This window comes from Quercus suber, unplaced genomic scaffold (genome assembly GCF_002906115.3).
Source record: "Quercus suber isolate HL8 unplaced genomic scaffold, Cork oak 2.0 scaffold_176, whole genome shotgun sequence".
In the NCBI taxonomy this organism is placed as follows: domain Eukaryota; kingdom Viridiplantae; phylum Streptophyta; class Magnoliopsida; order Fagales; family Fagaceae; genus Quercus; species Quercus suber.
In genome coordinates, this window is record NW_027069636.1 from 200554 (window position 1) to 221993 (window position 21440).

At 34.0% G+C, this 21440-nt stretch overlaps 3 protein-coding genes across 5 annotated transcripts; 1 reads left to right on the forward strand and 2 right to left on the reverse strand.

The window, feature by feature from the left end:
* The first annotated feature begins 2536 nt into the window (after positions 1 to 2536).
* LOC111992119 (uncharacterized) lies at positions 2537 to 4529 on the forward strand. Its single transcript, XM_065778231.1, has 3 exons — positions 2537 to 3059; positions 3166 to 3378; positions 3958 to 4529. The coding sequence occupies exons 1-3, from the start codon at positions 3000 to 3002 to the stop codon at positions 4369 to 4371; spliced, it is 687 nt and encodes a 228-aa protein (XP_065634303.1). The 5' UTR covers positions 2537 to 2999; the 3' UTR covers positions 4372 to 4529.
* Positions 4530 to 7030: 2501 nt separating this feature from the next.
* Positions 7031 to 11033, reverse strand: LOC136069547 (uncharacterized). Of its 3 annotated transcripts, none has more exons than XM_065778233.1 (7): positions 10830 to 11025; positions 9171 to 9677; positions 8900 to 9066; positions 8739 to 8819; positions 8533 to 8608; positions 8346 to 8429; positions 7031 to 7501 (listed from the first exon to the last, which is right to left on the reverse strand). In XM_065778233.1, exons 2-7 carry the CDS (start codon positions 9631 to 9633, stop codon positions 7305 to 7307), a joined length of 1068 nt encoding a protein of 355 aa, XP_065634305.1. In that variant the 5' UTR covers positions 9634 to 9677; positions 10830 to 11025; the 3' UTR covers positions 7031 to 7304. The 3 variants fall into 3 exon arrangements, with proteins under 3 accessions (XP_065634305.1, XP_065634304.1, XP_065634306.1); XM_065778232.1 differs by having other exon boundaries at positions 9171 to 9698; XM_065778234.1 differs by having other exon boundaries at positions 7302 to 7501; positions 8333 to 8429; positions 9171 to 9698; positions 10830 to 11033.
* A 4030-nt stretch (positions 11034 to 15063) lies between these two features.
* LOC111992115 (probable protein S-acyltransferase 14) lies at positions 15064 to 17132 on the reverse strand. Its single transcript, XM_065778235.1, has 4 exons — positions 16990 to 17132; positions 16816 to 16901; positions 16670 to 16738; positions 15064 to 15690 (listed from the first exon to the last, which is right to left on the reverse strand). Exons 1-4 carry the CDS (start codon positions 17117 to 17119, stop codon positions 15568 to 15570), a joined length of 408 nt encoding a protein of 135 aa, XP_065634307.1. The 5' UTR covers positions 17120 to 17132; the 3' UTR covers positions 15064 to 15567.
* Positions 17133 to 21440: the final 4308 nt, after the last annotated feature.

Here is a 21440-nt window from a genome sequence, read left to right on the forward strand (position 1 = left end):
TACTAAGATGATCATATTTAAGTTAATTTTAGTTGGATTTTAAGAAAAAAAAATTAGGGTTAGGGTGTTTAAAATTTTATTTTAGAAGGGTCAAAAAAAAAAAAATTAAAAATTTTTATATAAAATTGCTTTTGTTGGGGGCAGATCAGGGCTGTGTTTAAAGCCGCCCCTGGTTTTACTTCATGTTCATCATCATGATAAACAATAAGCACAGAGACTTGAATGTTCTGGTTCATCATCACGGTAAACAAAAAACACAAAGAAGCAAAAGAAAAACGTAAACAACGTGGTCGGCTTCAATTGGCCAAATATCAACGTGAACCATAAAGTTGGTTAATTATGTGAGACTTGACAATTTCAACATAAACGTGATCTGATAAGGTTAATAATTAAGGTTGACGTATGTGGATGCGTGTTTGGCTGACACGTACATTGTGCTTTACACGTACTGTGATCACCGCCCTATCAATATTACAACAACAATAGAGGAAGTGATATATGTTTACTTTCCCAAATGATCGAAATAAAATATTACAATATGTGTATCATGGTCTGGTTAAATATTACTTATTACTGAACACTAAAAATATTGTAATAAAATAATTTTTAAATGTGTGAATAATGCCGTGAAACTTAGTTTTAATGAAAATTTTGTTAAAAAGAGTACTTGTGGATCCCGTAAATAATGCATAGAATCCACTAAGGCACTAACAGAGACGCAAACATACTGAAAAACATTTTCAATGCAATCCAAACTAACACTTAAAAATTAAGAAAGATAGCTCGATCTGTACAGTCTTGGTTTGGTTTGCGAGTGTATGAATGGAATGAGTTCTTCCTCTTTCTTTTTCCTACAGATCGAGTACTCCTTTTCCTTTCTATGGTTATTTATTTACTATTGATTACGAAAACTACAAAAATAAAAGGTGTCGTTTTGAATTTGGACTGTTTTGGAGTTCCATTGGGACGCTCATGAAATCCGAAATTTTGAGTTACTACTAGTGGAATAATTCTTAATTTAAATTATGATTTTCTCTTCTTCTTCTTCCTTTTTATTTTATTTTATTTTTAAGTTTACCGAAAAGTTATACTCTCAAGATCAAGAAAATAAATATAGACAATTTGAAATTAAGTATAAATTTCTAGAAGTCTGGTTTGAAAATGTTTTGGTAAAATGTGGTACAAATTATTATTATTATTATAACCAAAATCCAATTGTAGCAAGTTTTTTATTTATTTATTTTTCTTTTTAATTCTCTACATAGATGTGCCTAATCATTTATTACTAAAGTTTTTGTCGAATGTGTGATGTGTAGTATAATAATTTGTCTCACCCTTCTTTAAAATTTACCATGATTTTTGAGTGGAATTTATAGTGTGTTTTTGTATTAAAACTTATTTCTTTTTCCCTTGTGTGTGTTTATTAGTGTATGTTTGATTCTCAAAAAAAAAAAAAGTGCTTTTGTTGAATACTATGGTGCATCGGTGGAGATACACAAGTGCCACATGATTCTTTTTTTTTTTTACACGTATGTATCACGTCCAATACATTGGAGAAATAGAGATAAGCCAACCTCATCTTTGATGACGTAAATCATACAACTAATTACTAATTCCCCTTCCTTGACTTGGACATTCACGCAACAAAACTAGTTTTCAACCTTTTCTTCTCCTTTGATAATGATTTGAGATATAGTTATTTAGGACACCTGTGAAAAGAATAGTTGGTTTTTTCCTCTCCTATTTGGATAGAAAAAGATAGAGTTTAAGGTTTGAAAATAAAATAGAGGAATTACATAAACAATTTAATTCCTACGAAAACAAAAGGTGTCATTTTGGATTTGGACTATTTGGAGTTCCATTTGGCCCCTCATGAAATCCAAAATTTTGAGATATTACTAGTGGAATAATACTTGATTTAAATTCTTGTCTTCTTCTTTTTTAAAAGAAATTTACCTAAATTTTTTTGGGCTTTCAAGATCAAGAAAATAAATATAAGCAACTTAAAATTAAGATATAAATTCCTAGAAGTTAGGTAAAATATAATACAATATATATATGAAAAAAATAAAACAAAGAAATTAAATTTACAAATTAATAACAATAAGACAATTTTTTTTAACCCAATAGTTATAATAATAGAGAAGAAAGAATTCAAACTATAGTTCTCCTTGTAAGGGAGAACTATAGTTTGAATTGAGGTCAATTCTTATCAAACCAAAATTAGACAAATGAATAAATGAAAAGAATGTATATTTGATGCTCAAGTCTAAAATAACAGGATCTTGGTAGATCAGACTAGACACTAGGGGTCTCTTTCATACAATGGTAATTATTATTTTTTTGTTTTTCAATTGTTTGCACGGTAAAGAAATTGCATTGGTGAATAAATTAAACCGCAACTATGTGGTTAACAATCCCAACAAGAAATGTCCAAATCAAAGTTATAAAAAAGAAAGACAAACAAACAAACAAACCCAAGAGTAGGTAGTAATTAATAGTACCCTACAATAAACCAAACTCATGAGTCATGCCATTTGATGGATGAGTTGGTAGTGGAAGCCAACAAGCCACTGATGAGAAAAGACCTGGGAAAACGAGTATGTAATGTAAGGTTGATCAAAACAGCTGACACCTCGGCAAAACAAATTGACTAAATACTCCAATAAAGAGCAAGAGCAGAGCACTCCAGCAAAGGCAATTTCATGGTATCTAAATTTTCTGTTTGGCAATAAATATATTCTTGAAATCAGATTGGTGCACAATAGTCACAGCAGGCTCAGCACAATATTTAGAAACCACTTCATCCATTTTTAATCTCAATCCACAAGTTGGATTTGCAGGGTCAACGGTGCAAGAAACTGTTTGTATAAGACCCAAAATAAAACGTCAAAGATAGACCTTGCTCCTTTAGATAGAATAACTTTCTAGCTTGACAACCAAGAAAAAGCAAACTAGAAAAGAAAGATTACACCACCAAGAAGAAGAGAACACTAAAGATGAAGCTAGTTTGGTCCCCTGAGACGGCATCAAAGGCCTATATTGATACTGTTAAATTTGTAAGCAACTTTCTAAAGCAATATTTATTTTTCCTATTGCAAATTACTTTCTTTCCATTTTGTTTTCCATTCCTAATGAAATCTATTATTGGGTTTTGTTTGGCAGTGTGAGCGTTATCAAGGATCAGGCGTGGCAGAGCTTGTTTCAGCCATGGCTGCAGGTTGGAATGCAAGCTTCATCGTTGAGACATGGTCAAAAGGTGGTACTATGGCCACAAGTATTGGCTTAGCCGTGGCGAGCCACCACACGGGTGGAAGACACGTGTGCATAGTCACAGATGAGCAGTCGAGGTTAGAGTATGTTGAAGGAATGGTTGAGGCAGGCATGTCACCAGAAATTNTATATATATATATATATATATATATATATATATATATATATATGTATATATGATTTTTGTACCAAAATCCGATGTAAAATGTTTTTTCTTTTTCCTTTTAATTTTCAATATAAACATGTCCATATCATTTATTGCTAAATCTTTTGTTGAATATTTTAGTGCGTTGAAGGGAATACATGAATGACACATGGTTTTGTTTTTTTACACGTATTATGTACGTGTCACATCCAATACATTTGATCAATAGACATAAGCCAAATTCATCTTTGATGACGTAGAACATATAACTAATTCCCCTTCCTTGACTTAGACACTCACACAGCAAAACTAATTTTTCACTCTTTCTTCATTTGATCATGAATTGAGATATAGTTATTTAGGAAATTCTTGAGAGGAATAGTTGGTTTTTACCTCCTCTATTCGGACCTGAAAGGATAGAGTTTAAGGTTATGAAAACAAATAAAACAAAGAAATTAAATTTACAAATTAATAACAATAAGACAATTTTTTTTAACCCAATAGTTATAATAATAGAGAAGAAAGAATTCAAAGTTGAGGCAGGCATGTCACCAGAAATTATTGTTGGAGAGGCAGAGGAAGTCATGGATGAGCTAGTAGGCGTGGATTTCATGGTTGTGGATTGTATGCGCAAGGACTTCACAAGAATACTTAGGCTGGCAAAATTGAGCAGCCGTGGTGCAGTTTTGGTGTGTAAGAATGCTAGCAGCTTAAGAAGTGCTGCTTCGACTTTCAAATGGCGAAGCGTTCTCGATGGCAATGGCAATGGTGGATCGCGGCGTCTTGTGCGTTCTGTGTTTCTGCCAGTGGGGATGGGACTGGATATTGCACATGTTGCTGCTAGTGGTAATGGAGGAAATTCAGGTTCAAGTTCAGGTTCAGGTTCTGTCAAATGGATCAAGCATGTGGATCAAAAATCAGGAGAAGAGCATGTTATCAGAAAGGTGAAATGAATGGTTTTCTCTGTCATTATCCTTTTTTCATTTTAGGTTTTATGTATGAATTCAACAAGTTAAAAAATTATTTGTACATAAGTTAATGAGAATCAATCAAGATACATTCAAGTACTAGCCATAAAACTGGTTATTTCATCCTTGTTTCCTCGCCAAAAGATAGTTTTCATTCCATCATTTCTTTTTCTGATTCCTGTCTTCTATGGCTAATTTGTGCATATATTTTTTTTTTTGGATGGGAATGAATAAGAAAATATCTCTTAACAAATCCATTTAAACAAGCCAATGTCTTCATTCACAGGAGTTTTCCATCCAGCACATAAAAAGGGAAACTTGCAAGGATAAATATTGCAATGTATAAAAGAATCAGTGCATTTTTTCTGTTCCTACAACCGCAAATGTGCTCATTTTTTTTTTTTTAATATCAAATTGTTAAATTTTGGACAGCAGATACTGCTGGCTTTTACAAGGCAAACAGGAAGACCCAATTAACAAGTCTTAAGTACAAAGATAGATTAAATAAAAAAAAAAAAAAAAAATCAAACTTTCAATTTGTATAAATCATATCAGTGTAAAAGTAAAACTCTATAAAACAAAGTAACTTGCATCAAGAGACCATTATACTCAACAAACATTTGGTATTTTTTACAAGACCACGTAAAAAGTACTCTCGACATCCTTACAGCAAGCCGATCTCAGAAAGGATTTCCAAAGTGGCCATGGTTAGTTTCCCATCGCTCAACTGATGTGCAACTACAGCTCCCCTCATCCCCACTCCAACTAATATCATAGTAAAGACAATCTTGTCCTCATTTCCTACATAGAACACAGTCTTGAAGAAGTAACCAAATATAGTCAAGCATATTGAATTTCAAGTGAGCTTACATATTTAGCGGGCGTTTGCCTTAAAAATTATTTTGCGCCTTACGTTTTTGCTTGGGTCCTATGGCACTGTTCACGACCCAGCCAAACTTGTGAAAAATGTGCATAAGCAGTAAATCTGGGTCCTACGACACTATTTATAGTTTAAAAATTATTTTGCTACTATATTTTCATCAATAAATTTTCAGTTTTCAAAAAAATAAATGGTATCCAAACAGACCCTTAATGATCTCAATTACTTAAATCTTGTAAAGTAGCTGGTTAATCCCAGCTGTTTCGACCTCTTCTAAATGCCTTCTTTTGCGAAAGCACCCTTTTGCTCTTAAGGCGTTTCTGCTCCCCAATAGCAGCCCTTCTATAATACAGAAACAAATGTAAAAGACAATGCTATGCCCTTTACAATAAAACTAACAAAGACACAGGAAAAGGAATGTTGTACTCGATAAGAAAGACGTGGCATTATGAAAATTGGCGTCACACCATTTTATTAGATGAATTAAACATGTGTGGCAAATTTATGTAGCACTTAAAGGAAGTCTCAGAGTGTAAATCTAAAAACTCCTAAACTTTAGGGTGTTGGTTGAGTTTGGATTGCACTGAAAAAAAAAAAAAAAAAAAGTTGGAGCATTTGGCCTTTTTTCTGTGGGTCCTGTGCATTGTTCACGAGATCCGCAAGTACAGAAAAACGCAAATATTAAGTTAAAATTGAGTCCCACAACACTATTCACACATTTAAAAATTATTTTGTTACAGTGTTTTCAGTTTTTAGTTTTCAGCAAAAAGCGGTATCCAAACAGACCTGTAATTTGCCCCTTAGCCTTCTAAAATTAACTCATGAAGCTATGATTCTAGAATACTCTATAGTATAATAGTAACGTGTGTGTTGGGGCAGTGGATAGGAAAAAGTGGAGGCAAAACGAAGTGCATGAAGGGGCCATTTAATATAGAGCCTTGTAGCTCATCAACATTGCCATATCTCCTTTAAAACGAGAAGCAGGTTCAAATCCCCCCTCCCCCAACACAAACTTTTTGTAACAATAGAATTATCAACATGCAGCAGTTCAACCAAAGAAAAGCACCTCAGTAAGAACTCGCCCTCCCTCGTCATCTGCCTAGGAAGAATGCCCTTTCCTAAACATCTCAAAACCTCTTAAATGAAATCAAGCTGTATTATGAGTCAAAGCCCAAATCTATGACATTGTGAGACTGCAACTAAAAAATCAACCAGCCCATAATGCTTGAAACTAAAGTTTTCTCAAGCAAGACTATCATAATTATCTACGTAAAACATTTCTCTCAATAAAGTTTTAAAAAATAAGTGAATTTATAAACCCAAATAAAAAACAATCCATTTTCCACACTCACCACCCTTTGTTATCATCTCACTTTTCTAACATACTAATCACATTTTTAATATATTCCAATCGCCTTCCCTCTTATCTCTCAATTCTAAACATCTTAAACAATTCAACTAAATGTTAAGCAAAGACTTAACTTGCTTTCTACCGTAAAATACATGCCCATTTGCCTTTCTTTTAAAAAGCAAATGTTTGGTTTAAAAGGACCAAGCCAAGCGAAATCCAAGAAATATCAAATGTTGGGAAGAATAGATAAATTCCGCATTCAACCTACATTCTCTTCCAAGGGAAAACTGGACAGGTCACAGGACTTTGACCATATTCATTAAAATTCATGATCATTGAAAGGCCATACATGTTTCATTTTTTACTTTACACATTCTCATGTTGTAAAACATCAACAAAGTATACCGCGTAGATGTAGTAATCACCCAATATATTAGCATTCAATGAAAGAGACCTCTGAAGGCAACCAACAATCATTTCAGATCCCACTTGTAAAACATATCCAGTACATTTAACTCCAACGAAAAATCATCAGTATTATCTATCTAAAAACTTCAATAACCTTGCTACGTCTGATCCATTCGGTATCCAGATGACATCATGAGCTAGTACCCTCTGGAAAAGAGAAGGCAAGAAGGGGGTTTCATGGACGTGTGTATTCCAACACATTGAGCTTTTGTCCCCGTCTCAATTTCTAGCTTTCCCCCTAGAATAACCACTTTTGTCTTTAACATCAGATTTCTTCCTCCCTGAGACCTCTGAGCGAGAAGATCCTCCCCTGTCTCTACCATCTGGTATCACTCTTCCCGAAAGCTGTGCATGCTCTGTTGAAGGCAGTGCCCAACCTCCCCTACCGGCCTGCCCATGTCCACTGCTGCTACCTCCTACAATACCCAAGAAAAAAAAAAGATTAGGCAATCTTACATCCCCTAGAAAACAGAAAGACAATGAATGTAACTATCACTTAGAAAAGTCATGGAAATACAATTTGCATGCTCATACAACATTGAACATTTGAACCAGTTATCCACCCTTGCTCATGAGAGAAAGAGATGCTATTTATTCTAGACCATAACTATGTTGTTATGTGGCAAAACTTATGGGCCAGTACAATGTCAAGTCAAACATCAAACATCACAAGAAAGCACAATATCTACGTTTAAAAAAAGGGTGAAATAAGCTCATACTGAATTCCATATGCTTCAAATTCCTGACGAAATACTTTGGCATAATTATAAGAAATACTTCATGAAAATCAACTAATGTGCTAAAACCTATCCAGCAGAATTTCCCAAAAAGCCATTTATACTGCAAAGGAAATATAAGCCCATCCCTACTAATCCACAAGACATTTGATACGTGTACGTATGTGCACTTACACACTACAAACATACTAATGGCAGCATACTGGTTACTCATTATGCCACAAGACTTAAAATGCCTAGTTGCCATCCCCATTTCTAGTTACGCCAACCTCTAAAGTAGTTACAGATTAATTAAACCATTTACAACCACTTCTTAGACCAGTTGAAAGGCAAATAATTAGCATGACTATATGCAGTGAGTTCAAGCAATTTCCAACATTCCAGGCAGGTCAGGATTAAAAACAATATGGACTGTTTTGCAGTCGATTAAAAAACATGACTCAAAGGACGATTCATCAATTGCATCCAAAGCCAATGAAATATTACATTCCTAAATAGCAAGAGATGCACCTAAGCATATTACCATAACCAATAAGATTCTCAGACCAGCCAGGCATATGTTTTTGAGCATTTCCCTTCCAGGCTTCTTCGAATCCCACAAGCTCATCTGAAAATTTGCCAATCCAAAGCTTTTGGTTATTCCTCCAATATGTGCTAACAGATATTGAGTACATCTTAGTACACACCCAAAGTATGCTACATGTACATACCTTCATTCAGATTGTGTAAAATCTGCTTCGTGTCCACCTTACCATCTGAATTCAGCTTCCTCGTAACAGAATGCCCCTGCAAAGAGTGGTCTCAACGTAAGTATAATATTACCATCCCTCATGTTATTGGAACAGGAACATGACTGATAAAACTATATATTACACAACAAAAATGGCCATTAAAAAGTTGCTCAACCAATAAAGACCTTATTGTGAAGTCCCCTAGATATCCTGTGTGATGCTTGCCTTGCAGCAATATCGGCTTCTTTGGCCTCTTCAACTGTCACCTGATCCACAATAAGGACTACTTAGAAAATAGCATTAACCCAAAAAATTGAACCTGTTATCAACCAAAAAAATCACTTACTCCATCACTTGTCTTTCTAGTCCTGGACGAGGTATAATATGGTCCATCGGCACCGCCATAAGTGACAGTGGAGCTCTCAAAGGTGAAGTTACGGGCTTGAGGTTGTGATTGATTATGATTCAGCCTGTTGTCATCATTTCTATACAGCAAATGCTTGCTCTTTTTCTCTGCATTAGAGGGAGAGAGGGCAAAAATGATAGCACTTTTAAAGGTTGACTACAACAATAACAATCAAAACATTACATACAACCAGTTAGTTGATGCACTTTACCTTCAATTTCATCATCAGGATCTTCAACATAGCGTTCACTCCTTGATCTACCATGCTTCCTAGGATTTTCTTTAGTCTCTTTATTCACATCTTCTTTTTCATCGTCAGAGTTCAATTCCTCAATAATCAGGCCGCTTGGTCTTTTCGGCTCTGGTGCCCGATGCTCAAGAAATTCAGGTGGATGCATGTTCATAAAAGGACTTCCACTTGAACCTTGATGCTCAAAAAACCCAGATGGATGCATGTTCATAAAAGGACTTCCACTTGAACCAAAGAAGCCTGGATTTGAATCAAACATGCCTCCTAATGGGCGTGTGAAGAAAGGGTCATCAAATGGGTTCCTCCCTCCAAAAAAGTTAGAAAGTAAACTCCTGTGATCTCCAAAGCCGCTGAAGCCCCCCAAACCAGCAAAAGGGTCAACAAAATTAGAGAAAGGATCCCTGCCACCTCTGCCTCCCTGCATTTTCTAGGCGCTAAAAACCCCCACTGAAAAACTTAAGCCTTACTCTGCCAAGAAAAATATATGCTCTGCAACCATGAGATTCAGCATCACCGCCTCAGAACCAATTAAACGAACATTACATAAAACAAAAGCAACACAATACTTGTGCAGAAATTATCACCAAACTAATCCTCTATGACAGCATTAGACTGCAACTAAAGATTCAAACAGAAAAACAATAAAAATGGCCGTCACGCCACTAAAAAATATTTAGTGATAAGCTAAAAGTTCCACAAATGCAAACCCAGCCCTGGTAGACTCTCACAGTTTCGCAAAGAACTAGTTTCTTAATTCATAAATTATGAGCAGGATGTAAGTATAACTTTTGGAATTACAGCAGACAACGATCTTCACCCACCAAACTTACCTCTAGTTTAACATATTTCTCTCTCAACCACCAAGATCCCAAGGATGGACCCCCACAACACATGCAAACCAAGCGAACGAAACATAGAATAACATACAAACAACATAAAATTCATCAAACATATACAATTCCTAAGTTCCACTGTAACACCATGGTGATCAATGTTACAGTCGACACTAGGTAAATGCAAGCACAGAATCTACACTTAAATGGGTCAAAAATAATTCATCTACACATTTAACCGGAGATAAAAGAAGGAAGGCAAACTCGAGCACAGAATCTACCCTAAAATGGATGGGAAATTAATTTATCACCCGTATCAGACAGAACTTCTACTAGTAACAAAAACAGAAACTCTCTCTCAAATATATGGAAACCATGGCATAGCAAAAGAACATGTTTTGTGCATAAATTTTTCATACTTATAATAAGAACGATTCCGAAATTCCAATTTTTACAATTTTTCCATAAACCAAAATGAACATTAAACAAAAACTATAACACATATTAGAAAAATGAAACATACCCACCTTATAATTAGGGCACAAAGTATATGTTTTCGTATTTTAATGGTGTTTTTTTTTTTTTTTAAAAAAACACGAACCCTAAGCCTTGAAATAAGAGATTCTAAACAGAACTGATCTGATCAAGTTGTTTACACTGATTTCAGAGATAAAAATCGGCACGCAAACGAAATTACACAATTATGTAAGAGATGAGAATTTATGTAATTTTCTTTTCCCAAATAAAATATGAAGCCCTATTTGCATCGGGGAGAGAGAGAGAGTACCTGGGATTGAAAGGAAATCGAAACCCTAATAATGGCTCACGAAATGACGAAAAGGGCGTTTGCAGTTTTCAGGGATTGTACAATAATTGAGGTGCTTAAGATCAGAGCGTGTAATCACCGACTCTTAATCTCAACACACAGAAAGCGAGAGAGAGAGAGAGAGAGAGAGAGAGTCTAGAAGTCTCTAGTATATGGGCCAGAAATATTGCGATACTATTTGGCGGGTAATAAGGCTGCGTTTGGTAACAGCCAAAATAAAAGCTAGATTTTTAGCTTATTCAGCTTATCACAAAGAGAAAAAAAGAAAAAGAAAGAGAAGCTTATTTCATGTTGCCGACGCGAGACAGTTGATTATTTCTTCAAACTCATGGAGTTCATCTTCTCAAAGAAAAAAAAAGAAATAGTTGAATTTCATATTTTTAATATGCATATAAAATTTGGTTCAAAGATGTTATTTATTATTTGATTAATAAATTTATTTTTTAGACTATATAAAATTTAAAATTTAAATATTTAATTGATAAAATAGGTACGAATTTTAGTTTTTTTAAAATTTTACAAGTACGAAGGATATAATAAAACTATGTAATTTAACAATTAGATTTTTAAAATTTACATTTAATAAAAAGATATAGAAAGAGTTTGAAAAGATTCTCTCTTAACTATTGAAGAGAAATCTTTTTTGACTATTGGTTGAGTCAAAATTTAAGGAGACTGATTAAAAATCTAGATGAGCTGAGCTTTCAACAAAGATTAGAGTGGCCGGCTTTAATGGTGTCTAGATTTTATTGTTTTTGTTTTTTTTTTTCATAGTTACAATTCTTATAATAAATAAGAACCGACTATTTCATTTGGTTGGAAGATTCGTGGCAAAGCAATGTATTCAAAATTTTGAATCAACACACCGCCTTATTTTGGAAGTAATTTTATAAATAAAAATTTCATGAATACATGTCTAGCAAAAGTTTTTAGTTAGTTATGAACTCAATATAAGAAGTTACTTTCCATTTGAAATGATTTCATTTTATAGCAAAATAATAATAATAACAATAAATATTATAAATTTAAAAGTATATCTTTTTTTATAATCAAATTTAAAATTATATCTAATGCAACATCATTTGAATTTTAATGAAGAGATACTAGTTCCCACTAAGCATGAACAATTTAATGAGATAGGATTATAGAAGTGACCATGTGTGGGCTTTGTATTTTTTTTTTTTAGGGAGGGGGTTGGTTTATCTAGAACTTTTTTGGTCTTGTGGGGACGCAAAAACTATCCCCTGTGGAGTCCTTCACGGATTCACACTTAAATTATTCAAACAACTAACAAATAAGTAAACACAATGGAAAAATACTCCACAATGGAAAACTCAAGTAATTGATTTCTCTTAAATTCAAATATTAAAATTTCAACCTAGATATTACAATAGATAACTCTCACGTTCTCATGGTATTATCTCTCTCTCTCTCTCTCTCTCTCTCTCTCTTATATTGATTTTTCTTCTCTCTATTCCTTTTTCCTCATCTTTTCAGACCCCCCTTCTTTTGCCTTTACTCACCCTTTTATAACTTCAATCCTTACTCTTATCACTATAGCTGTCCTGTTGCTTGCTAGAGCCTCAGAGATATTTTTCTTAACTTTATTGGATTTCTCCCCTCCATTATCTTGGAACTCTAACTTTTGGGGTTGTTTGCACTGTTTAAGCTGTCTCACTTGTATTTAATGCGATAGAGGTGAGGTAAGAGCACCATCATTAATGTGGAGGTAAAGATCTTCAACCTTTTACATGTTCCAAAATTTTTTCGTGATTTCAGGAATCTGCTGAAAATCACATGTGGATTACCTATGCACCATACCTCGGGTAAGTTGGCACTTTACCTTTTCCACATGAATTAATCTCCTGTGTCACTCATCTTTTTTGTAATACTTGAGATGATTTAGTTTTCCTCATTTTATGGTTTATTACTCATTGAGCCTTCCATTCAAAACACAGGCTAGATCTAATTCTTTCCAGTGGCCTAATTGCTTCTTGGGCTTTAGGCCTGTGAAGTGAAGTGACTGTTCCACTCCCCCACAGGTCCCTTTTTCTAGAGTTGAAATTATTCTAAAATCAAGAGTTAATAATCATAGCAATGTAAAGTTTACTTGAGAAATGTAAAGTTTACATGGGTCATATATATCATCCACTTGTTATTGTGCTCAGTAATGCAGTCTTGTCTCTTAAACTCAATAGACATCCTAACGATTTATAATTTTATATATGTGGGATTGTTTTATTGCAATTTGTAAAGAGTTATAATTTGTAACCACCTCAATACAAGAGTGTGTATATATATATATAATTATATATATATTTTTTGTTTTCTTCTGACTCTATTTTATCTATTTCCTTTATTTTATCTTCTCAAAAAAAAAAAAAATCCTTATTTTATAACAGTAGGGACTTTTCAGCAGATGGGAAAATGTTGGCTCCAATAAGATACCATACAGGCCTAACTTTCTTCTAATGAATTAATCATTAAAAAAAAAAAGATGGAAACAAATGACAAAATTTTCCAATTCAGTTTAAAATTTCAAGTCCAACTTATGGTTTTTTTTTTGGATGATAAGTCCAACTTATGGTTGAGTTACATCTTCGGCAATATCTTTACACACAAATTTTCTTCTAATGGATTAAACAATTAAAAAAAAAAGGATTAAAGATGAAAACAAAGGATAAAATTTTCCAATTCAGTTTAAATGTGAAGTCCAATTTATGGTTGAGTTACATCTTCGATATAATACCTTACATATGAATTTTCGAAACTTCAAAAAGAGGTTAAATTCTATAAAGGATTGTGTGAATTGTGAAACCTTCTATTTATACCCTTTAATAAAATATTATCACATAATTTTTTTCAAATAGATAGTATCACACTTAGACACAATTTTATAGTACTTTAAAATATACTAGCCTCATCACACGTGCTCCGCACTTGCAATGAGACACTTTTTATTTTTGAGTTTAATATAATTTTTTAGTTTGAATTTATCTATTGTTAGTAAGGTTACATAGGAAGGAATTTTTAAGAAACTAAAATTTAGAATTTGAAATTGAGTAAATTGCGGGGTTTAGCATGTGCCAGTTCTTAGGAAAAAATATATCAAACACGAGATATATTTAAATAGAGTGTGCGCTGATTTAAAAAAAAAAAAAAGTTTCTCTAGTAAGTTTTTTTTTTTTTTGAATTACAATTTAACCTCATTTTTTTTAAGAATAAGGATTATCTAATTAGATTAGAGATATTTTTGATATTTTTTGAAATCATAACTAATTTTTTGAATCCCCTTATTATATAAAGATTAACTAAAAACCGATTGATATCTTGGTCTGATGATAAAGAATTATCATCAAAAGCGAACGCCATAGGTTGAAACTATCAAAAAAAAATTTATATTAACCAGTAGTATATAGTAATTATAAAATTTAATGTTTAAACAAAAAAGAAGTAAAAAAGAAAAAGAAAAAAAAGGGTAGCAATGCAGGAAGAAAAATAAGAGCAAGAAGCAGCCATAAAGCTCATTGTCGGAAAAGGCCATCTTTGACTCTACTATAAAATCCCTCTCCCAATTCCAACGCCTCCACTGCAATTTTTTTTTCTTTTTCTTTTTCTTTTAACTCTTCTTTTTTGATGAATTTTCTTTTAAACCTTCAATAATTGTGTACTCAATTAACAGCACTTCAAGTGTAGTCTCTGGAAGTGTAGTCTCCGTCCCACACATATTACAATAAATCTTTTGAGAGTGACCTCAAAATATTGGCTAAGAAACATAAACTAGAACCAATAAAAACCGCTTTAACAAGTTGAGGTTTATTTAGAACACCAACTTAGATTGCCAAGTTGGGCAATAAGGACTTTGAGGAAATCATTAATGTACAAAAAGTAACATACGTAAGAGTAGAGCGAAACCACTTTCTATTAGTATTGTGTTAATGTGGGGGTATTACTTGTTATTTTTTTTTAATACAAGACATAAATTCTACTCTAATTAAATCTAAGTGTACATGTGTGAAGCTCCCTCGTAGAGACTCAAACTCCGACCCTTGCTCTCCACACTTCATAAGCACTTATACTTGTGAAGTGACCATCGCACCATGGGCATGCGGTGGTCCTTGTCATTCCATTTGAAAAACTTTGATGCAACAATATTTAATTGAAGGGAGTAAATTGGAAGTTTTACACTAGATCCTTGTAGAATTTAATCGCATTCATAAAATTTTCAAAACAAAGTGCTAGTCTTTGATCAAAAGTCCATTTTGAAAACCAGATTTCATTTACAGTGATCAAGAATGCTTTCCATATCACAATTAAAACCATTTCTTGCATGCTTGACTGTGTGGTATTTATCGTATAAATGATCAGAAAGATGATTATGATGACATATACAAATTCCATACACCAATATGAAGTTGCGAGTCCTCCACACTTCCAACAGGCATAAACTAACCGTGAACATAAGAAATTACCTCGACAGACATTCAACCTCCAGGCTCACAGATTCAACTCCTTCAAAAGAGCCAAGTAAAATGGCTACAAGGCTGAAGCTTATCCCCTGATGATGATTACATTGTGGATGTCAATGTGCATAAAGTTCAACCCATATGGCTAAGAATGATATCCATGCTTTTCAGTTGCAGGGACCGCATATGGTAAAAGAAACATCAACCTGATCTCCTGGCGTTCTCATCTATCACTAGAACTGCTGCCCATCCAAGTCAGGCTTTGTTGGATATTCAAGACCCTGAAGTGCTGGCATCCGTCTTAGATCCTCTTCTGAATATGCAGGGATTAACCAGTACTTCCTATCCATCCCAAAACCTGAACAGAATATATTAGTTTCCCACATAACTCAAGAATATATTAGTTTCCCACAAACAATCTGTATTAGGATTTTTTAAGGGACTTGGCAAAAGAATTTGTGAAAAGAAGAAATTGGTTTTTGGAATGCAAACATGAAGATTGCAATTGCAAGAGTAGTTCAGATTTAAATTATTGAGCTCTTAATGGCATGACATATACCAAAGAAAGGATGGTGGATTCTGAACTCACATGTGGTGCAGGAAGATCATTGTGATTCTTGCACCATGACAAAGCATTTTTATTTAGAGTCATCCATACCCTTACCTTGAACTGGTGATAATTTAGCAATTTCAAGTCATTACTGGCAGGGGTGTTCTAACCATACTCAGTCTGCTACTTTTGAATTAATTGTCAGCCACCAATATAGTAATGCAGTCTATCATACTCTCAGGTACATAGGGACTTACAGCTTGATAATTTGTAATGGTAGGACCATAAGCTATTTCATTGTTTGACCCAGTTCGTTTAGTACAGAGAAGTGCAGACAAGAACGAGGACATACAAAGACAGGGAACAAAGACAGCATGGACATGTCCACAAACAATTGGAAGTATAAAACCAAATTTCAGGTACAAGGTCTTACATTCAAACATTGGATAAACTCAAACATGCTGAAAACGGAAGTTATTAGAGTAAATATATAATGACAGAAGTACTATATTGTACTATATTGTTTGTAATAGTAGGACCATAAGTACTATATTGTACTATATGGTCCATAGAGCAGAAAGAACTAAATGAGGTTCTTTCTGCTCTATGGTCCATAAAGTACCATATTGTTTGTGATAGGAGGACCAGAAGTTATTTTATTTAGGCCAAGGCAATGCATCAGGCAAAACAGATGAAACGGAAATGGCAACATATCCATGATATTTGTAAACCACACTCGCAGACACATTGACGCACACAAACAGACAGACAAACAGAGAGGAGGTAACCTGTTCAAAATTTTTCTTCCATCCAAGGTCAAAACGCCATCTAGGATTGGTTTTCTTCTCATATGCCTAAAAACAGGAAATTCAGTGATCAAGAACTTTGTGTCAATCATTTATGAGTATGAATCCATTGATAAAGGCATTACCTCAATTGTGGTGGTATTTGACGACATCAATGATATGTGCATAATCAGAAACCCCAATACACTCAGCGCAAACGATAAATTCAAAACTGAATAGATAAAACATTAGTGATTACAAGTACTTTAAGGATACATATGACAGATTAGACAAAAAGATTATAGGATTGAAGAACTTACTGAATGTGATAAAAGTCGCTGCAAGGGTGCCTGTGTCTCCGATTATCTCACCATCAGTGAAAAATCCAACAAAATACCGCAGCAATGATAAAGTGACAAGAGTTGTCTCAAGAAATGTGTAAAACTGCATCAAGATTAGACAATACCACNATCAAAGCTTCAAAAAAAAAAAAAAAGCCAAGCACTTAATTAAAAGGTGAAATCAAGGTGACCTAATTTTGCTTTGATTGGGTTAGACAGAGGTCAAGAAAAACAGCTGCAAAGAGGAGATTGAAGGTTGATCAGAATTAGAGAGGAATACAATGAGAAAGGGTGAAGAAGAAAGGGAAAGAGAGAGAGAGAGAGAGAGAGAAAGAGAGAGGAAAAGCAAGCATGCCTCAAAGAACAGTACCAAAACCACTACACGGTAAACAAAGAAGACCAATGGTGGGAGCTGTAGGAAGCAATTGTTAAAGCAATTTGAAAGTCGGTGGCCTCCTCTATATAAAAAGCGTAACATGGATGGCACACCTGGCACAATCTCTTTCAATATGGTGGGTTTAAATTCAAGGATACTGGAAGTGGACATGTTGAAGATTTCAAGAGTGACTCTATCACAGTTTGGTTTTGCATGTGGGGTTTTAGGGTTTTAGAGTCCTGTAGAGTTAAAAAATTAAATAAATAAAAAATGATGTGTAAAATTGTGAGGTTGCTAAAGCTTATGTGGCAAAATATTAGAAGGTCAACAAATAGTCAAACGTCTTTGGTTATGGTATATATAGATGACATGCAGAGGAGTCGGGCTCTCTCAGTGGCAGATTCTCTAATTCTATATTGGGTGGTGCAGTACACTGTACACTGGTAACATCCCTCACAGCCGCCGATCCTCTCAGTTATTAATTAACTCAGCCCAATCATCTGTCAGGAAAAGCAAGATAGAAAAGAAGAGGACGGATTCAAGTGTATTATTTTATATATTTCTGGTGAAGAGGATTTCCCTCAGAGTTCTAACCAATGACGAATTGTTTTGAAAAGACAACTACAAAACCAGCCAAGCTTCACAATACAGAAATTTAGGTAATGAAGAAGAATATTATATTATGATTGGTTCACCAATAGAGAAATCAATGCATTTGTAAGGACTTGGTGATCCTACTAACAATACGCAAAGGGCATTAAATATATCATTCATAGGAAAGAAAAAGAATGACTGCATTGCTAAGGATGGAATGTTTATCAAACCAGAGGAAAAGGGAAACCGAAAAAGATTGTACTCTAGAATTTTATAAAAGACACAGTATTGCTAGGCACGCTCTACTTTCATTATATACTTCACACGTAAAAAAAACCTATAAGAAACAGTTTCCTTGATTGACATAAAGTCTTGATTTTCTCCATACTTACAAGGATAAAGTTTTAGTTATAAAATCTTAGGTCAGTTATGAATCCTCAATAGATAGTTAGGGTTGGCGACATGTATTCTTTTCCATCATTCAATCCCATCCAAAATCATACTATAGTACTTGTCATTTCTTACTACTTCTACTAGTTTCGTTTTGGGTCTTCTACTTTTCATTTGCTCAACCTGAAGCAAACCATTTTTCCTCACTGAGGAACTTTTTTGCACATAACAAAATCATCTCAAGTGACTCTCCATCATCTATTTATCAATAGATGCCAACCCTATCTTTAGACGAATTTGTTCATTTCATATCCTTCTTTTCCTTCTATTTCTACTTATCTATCTTAACATTCTCCTTTTTTCTTTTCTTTTTTGATAGGTAATCAAAGATTTATTTCATAAAAAGGACACCATGTTCACGATGGTGAACACTCAGAACTTAAAATGAATACAAGTACCTCAGGAAGAGATACGAATAGAAAGAAGAAATTCAAAAATGGAAATACATTGTGTAAAACCCCAAATTTTATCCCACTGAAATAAGGTCCCAACTAGTATAGGCTTCAAAAGATCTATTGATCTCACAATATCTTCAAAAGTATGATTATTACGCTCCCGCCAAATTAACCACATCAAAGAAGCTGGAACTATATTCCAAATCTTAACATCTTAACATTCTCATTTTCACTCATTTTATGTACATATTGCTTCATGATAGCCCAACATGCAATACCAAATAGCATAAATAGTCTTATAGTAGTCTTGTAGAACTTTATCTTTAACTTAATAGGTATTGTACAATCACAGAATACTACTAATGCACTTCTCCACATCATCAACCCTACTCTTATCCTGTGATTCACACCATTTTCAATCACTCCATTCATTTTTTCAAAGATATTGAAAACTCTCACTCTTTGGTATCTCTTGATCATTAAGTTTTACATCCCCTCCATTTTTGTTTCTCCTTGTACTAAACATATAATTCATGTACTCTATTTTAGACATACTGAACCTAAAACCTTTAAATTCTAAAGCATCCCTTCATATTTCCAACTTCGTGTTAATTAAATTTATAGTTTCATCCACTTACGCTATATCATTTGCAAAAAGCATACACCGAAGGACGTCATCTTTTCGTCGACACCTCCCCCAGATTGGATAGGAGAGCATATACCCCCTTTTACACTTACCTCCCTAAACTATAAGAGTACACACTTACCCACTAAATTATTACCCGTGTAACAATTTGCACCTCATCCCATGGGTAATGGTTTAGGGAAGTAAGTGTACATTCTCATAGTTTAGGAGAATAAGTGTAAAAAGGGTATACTTTAGGGGGGGGAGTGTAATTTCCCCCTAAAATTAATGTGTAAGATTAATCATTTAGCACTGGGTGATACCAAAGGTTGATTCACTGTAACAAGAGTTCATAGACATTTGGAATCAATACCCACAAGCTATAGAAAGATATCGTTTTCTGATTCCAGTCAATTGTTTACTTTTTTTTGCACTAGATCTCATTGCCAATACTATTTTTTCACTTCCATACCATAAGATTACCTCACAGCTACGTAAAATACTCAGATGTACACTTAAACAGAGCTTAATCCTGCCCAATCAAATCTGTTAGGCCTCTACCTTCTCATGACTCTTCTTTCATATAGAATTTCCTTCTTTGCAGCACTGAACTCTGCATAGTACCTTCACACTATTAGACTAGAATGGCATGTATTGTCTAATCATGCTCAATAATGAGCAAGTGTAAGCACTGCACAAAGAAAGTTACATTGATCTACCGAGCAGTCTTCAGTATCTTCCTGAATATATAGAGGAGCTGGACTTCTAAAGAAAGTTTACAATCCATACATTTTCTTTTTAATAAAATATTATTACTAATAAAAAATTAACACATTATCTTGTGGGTCCCCATCTATGAAAGCATTATATAGAGGAGCTGGACTTCTAAAGAAAGTTTACAATCCATACATTTTCTTTTTAATAAAATATTATTACTAATAAAAAATTAACACATTATCTTGTGGGTCCCCATCTATGAAAGCATTTTTCACTTAGCTCTATCTAGACTAGTACCTAGGAATAACAAATTGGAATCAAGTCCAATTTAGCATATGAATTGGTTCTTTCCTAATCTGCGTAATGTTTTTGCTATTAACTTAAAACTGTAACAGCCAATGGTAGGATTCATATTTTACAGGTGAAAACCAACTTACATCACCATTAGTTGTAAGTTGTAACCTCTCATATGATTACCAGAAAACGTATGTTTCATTCTTTATTGCTTCTTTTTTCCCATGCTTTGCCCTGCCCTTATTAAAAATTTTCAGAACACACATTAGGCTACACTAGGAAAAAGAAAGTAGACAGGAATGATATACAGAAAGTAGGAAAAAATAGGACAAGAAATTTGAGAAGGGGTGCTGCTAACCAGAGGGAAATATTCAGGGAATAGTATCAGTTGATCAATTTCAAGTACGCCATATGCTTTTTCAATGTCCAACTTGCAAAGGATTCCAAGAATATGGCTTCTTATTGTACTATCTACACACTCATTAGCACTGAGCACTAAGTCTAAAATCTGCCTTCCTCCCACAAACAAATTCTGAGATTTAGAGACAAGATTATTCAATAGCCCTCTCATTCTTTTCGTCGACACCTTAGATAGAATTTTATACACTTTCCATAATAGGTCAAAAGCCTTTGTGGGTCAGTAGCCTATTCCCACTAAGAACCCCACTCTTCACATTACACAGTTGCTTGGTTACAGTTAGCTAAGTAATTTCTTACAAATAAGGGGGAAAATGGGGGGACCTATGACAAGTGGGATTTTGAAAACTCCCTGTTAATATGGTGGCTCTTGCATTCTATGCAACCAAAAACTAGTAGTGGATACCTAGTACTGTAAACAACCATGGAGATTTGGAATGCTTTGGCTCAAACATATGCTCACAAAAGGAAATCTAGCACTGTAATATCATTTGAAGTGTCACATTCACAAGAAAAACAGTGGGCTTGGCCTCTGACTACATTTTTTTTTTTTTTTTTTTTG

Coding starts and splice junctions, on each gene's coding strand:
- LOC111992119 (XM_065778231.1), top strand. CDS start 3,000: ATGAAGCTAGTTTGGTCCCCTGAGACGGCATCAAAGGCCTATATTGAT. Junction 3,060..3,165: donor ATATTGATACTGTTAAATTT/GTAAGCAACTTT, acceptor TTTGTTTGGCAG/TGTGAGCGTTATCAAGGATC. Junction 3,379..3,957: donor ATGTTGAAGGAATGGTTGAG/GCAGGCATGTCA, acceptor TTCAAAGTTGAG/GCAGGCATGTCACCAGAAAT.
- LOC111992115 (XM_065778235.1), bottom strand. CDS start 17,119: ATGCAGTTTTACACATTTCTTGAGACAACTCTTGTCACTTTATCATTG. Junction 16,902..16,989: donor AGCGACTTTTATCACATTCA/GTAAGTTCTTCA, acceptor TTATCTATTCAG/TTTTGAATTTATCGTTTGCG. Junction 15,691..16,669: donor AGAAAAATTTTGAACAGGTT/ACCTCCTCTCTG, acceptor TTCTGTTCAGGT/TTTGGGATGGATAGGAAGTA.
- LOC136069547 (XM_065778233.1), bottom strand. CDS start 9,633: ATGCAGGGAGGCAGAGGTGGCAGGGATCCTTTCTCTAATTTTGTTGAC. Junction 8,820..8,899: donor CTAGAAAGACAAGTGATGGA/GTAAGTGATTTT, acceptor ATTGTGGATCAG/GTGACAGTTGAAGAGGCCAA. Junction 8,609..8,738: donor CTAGGGGACTTCACAATAAG/GTCTTTATTGGT, acceptor CACTCTTTGCAG/GGGCATTCTGTTACGAGGAA.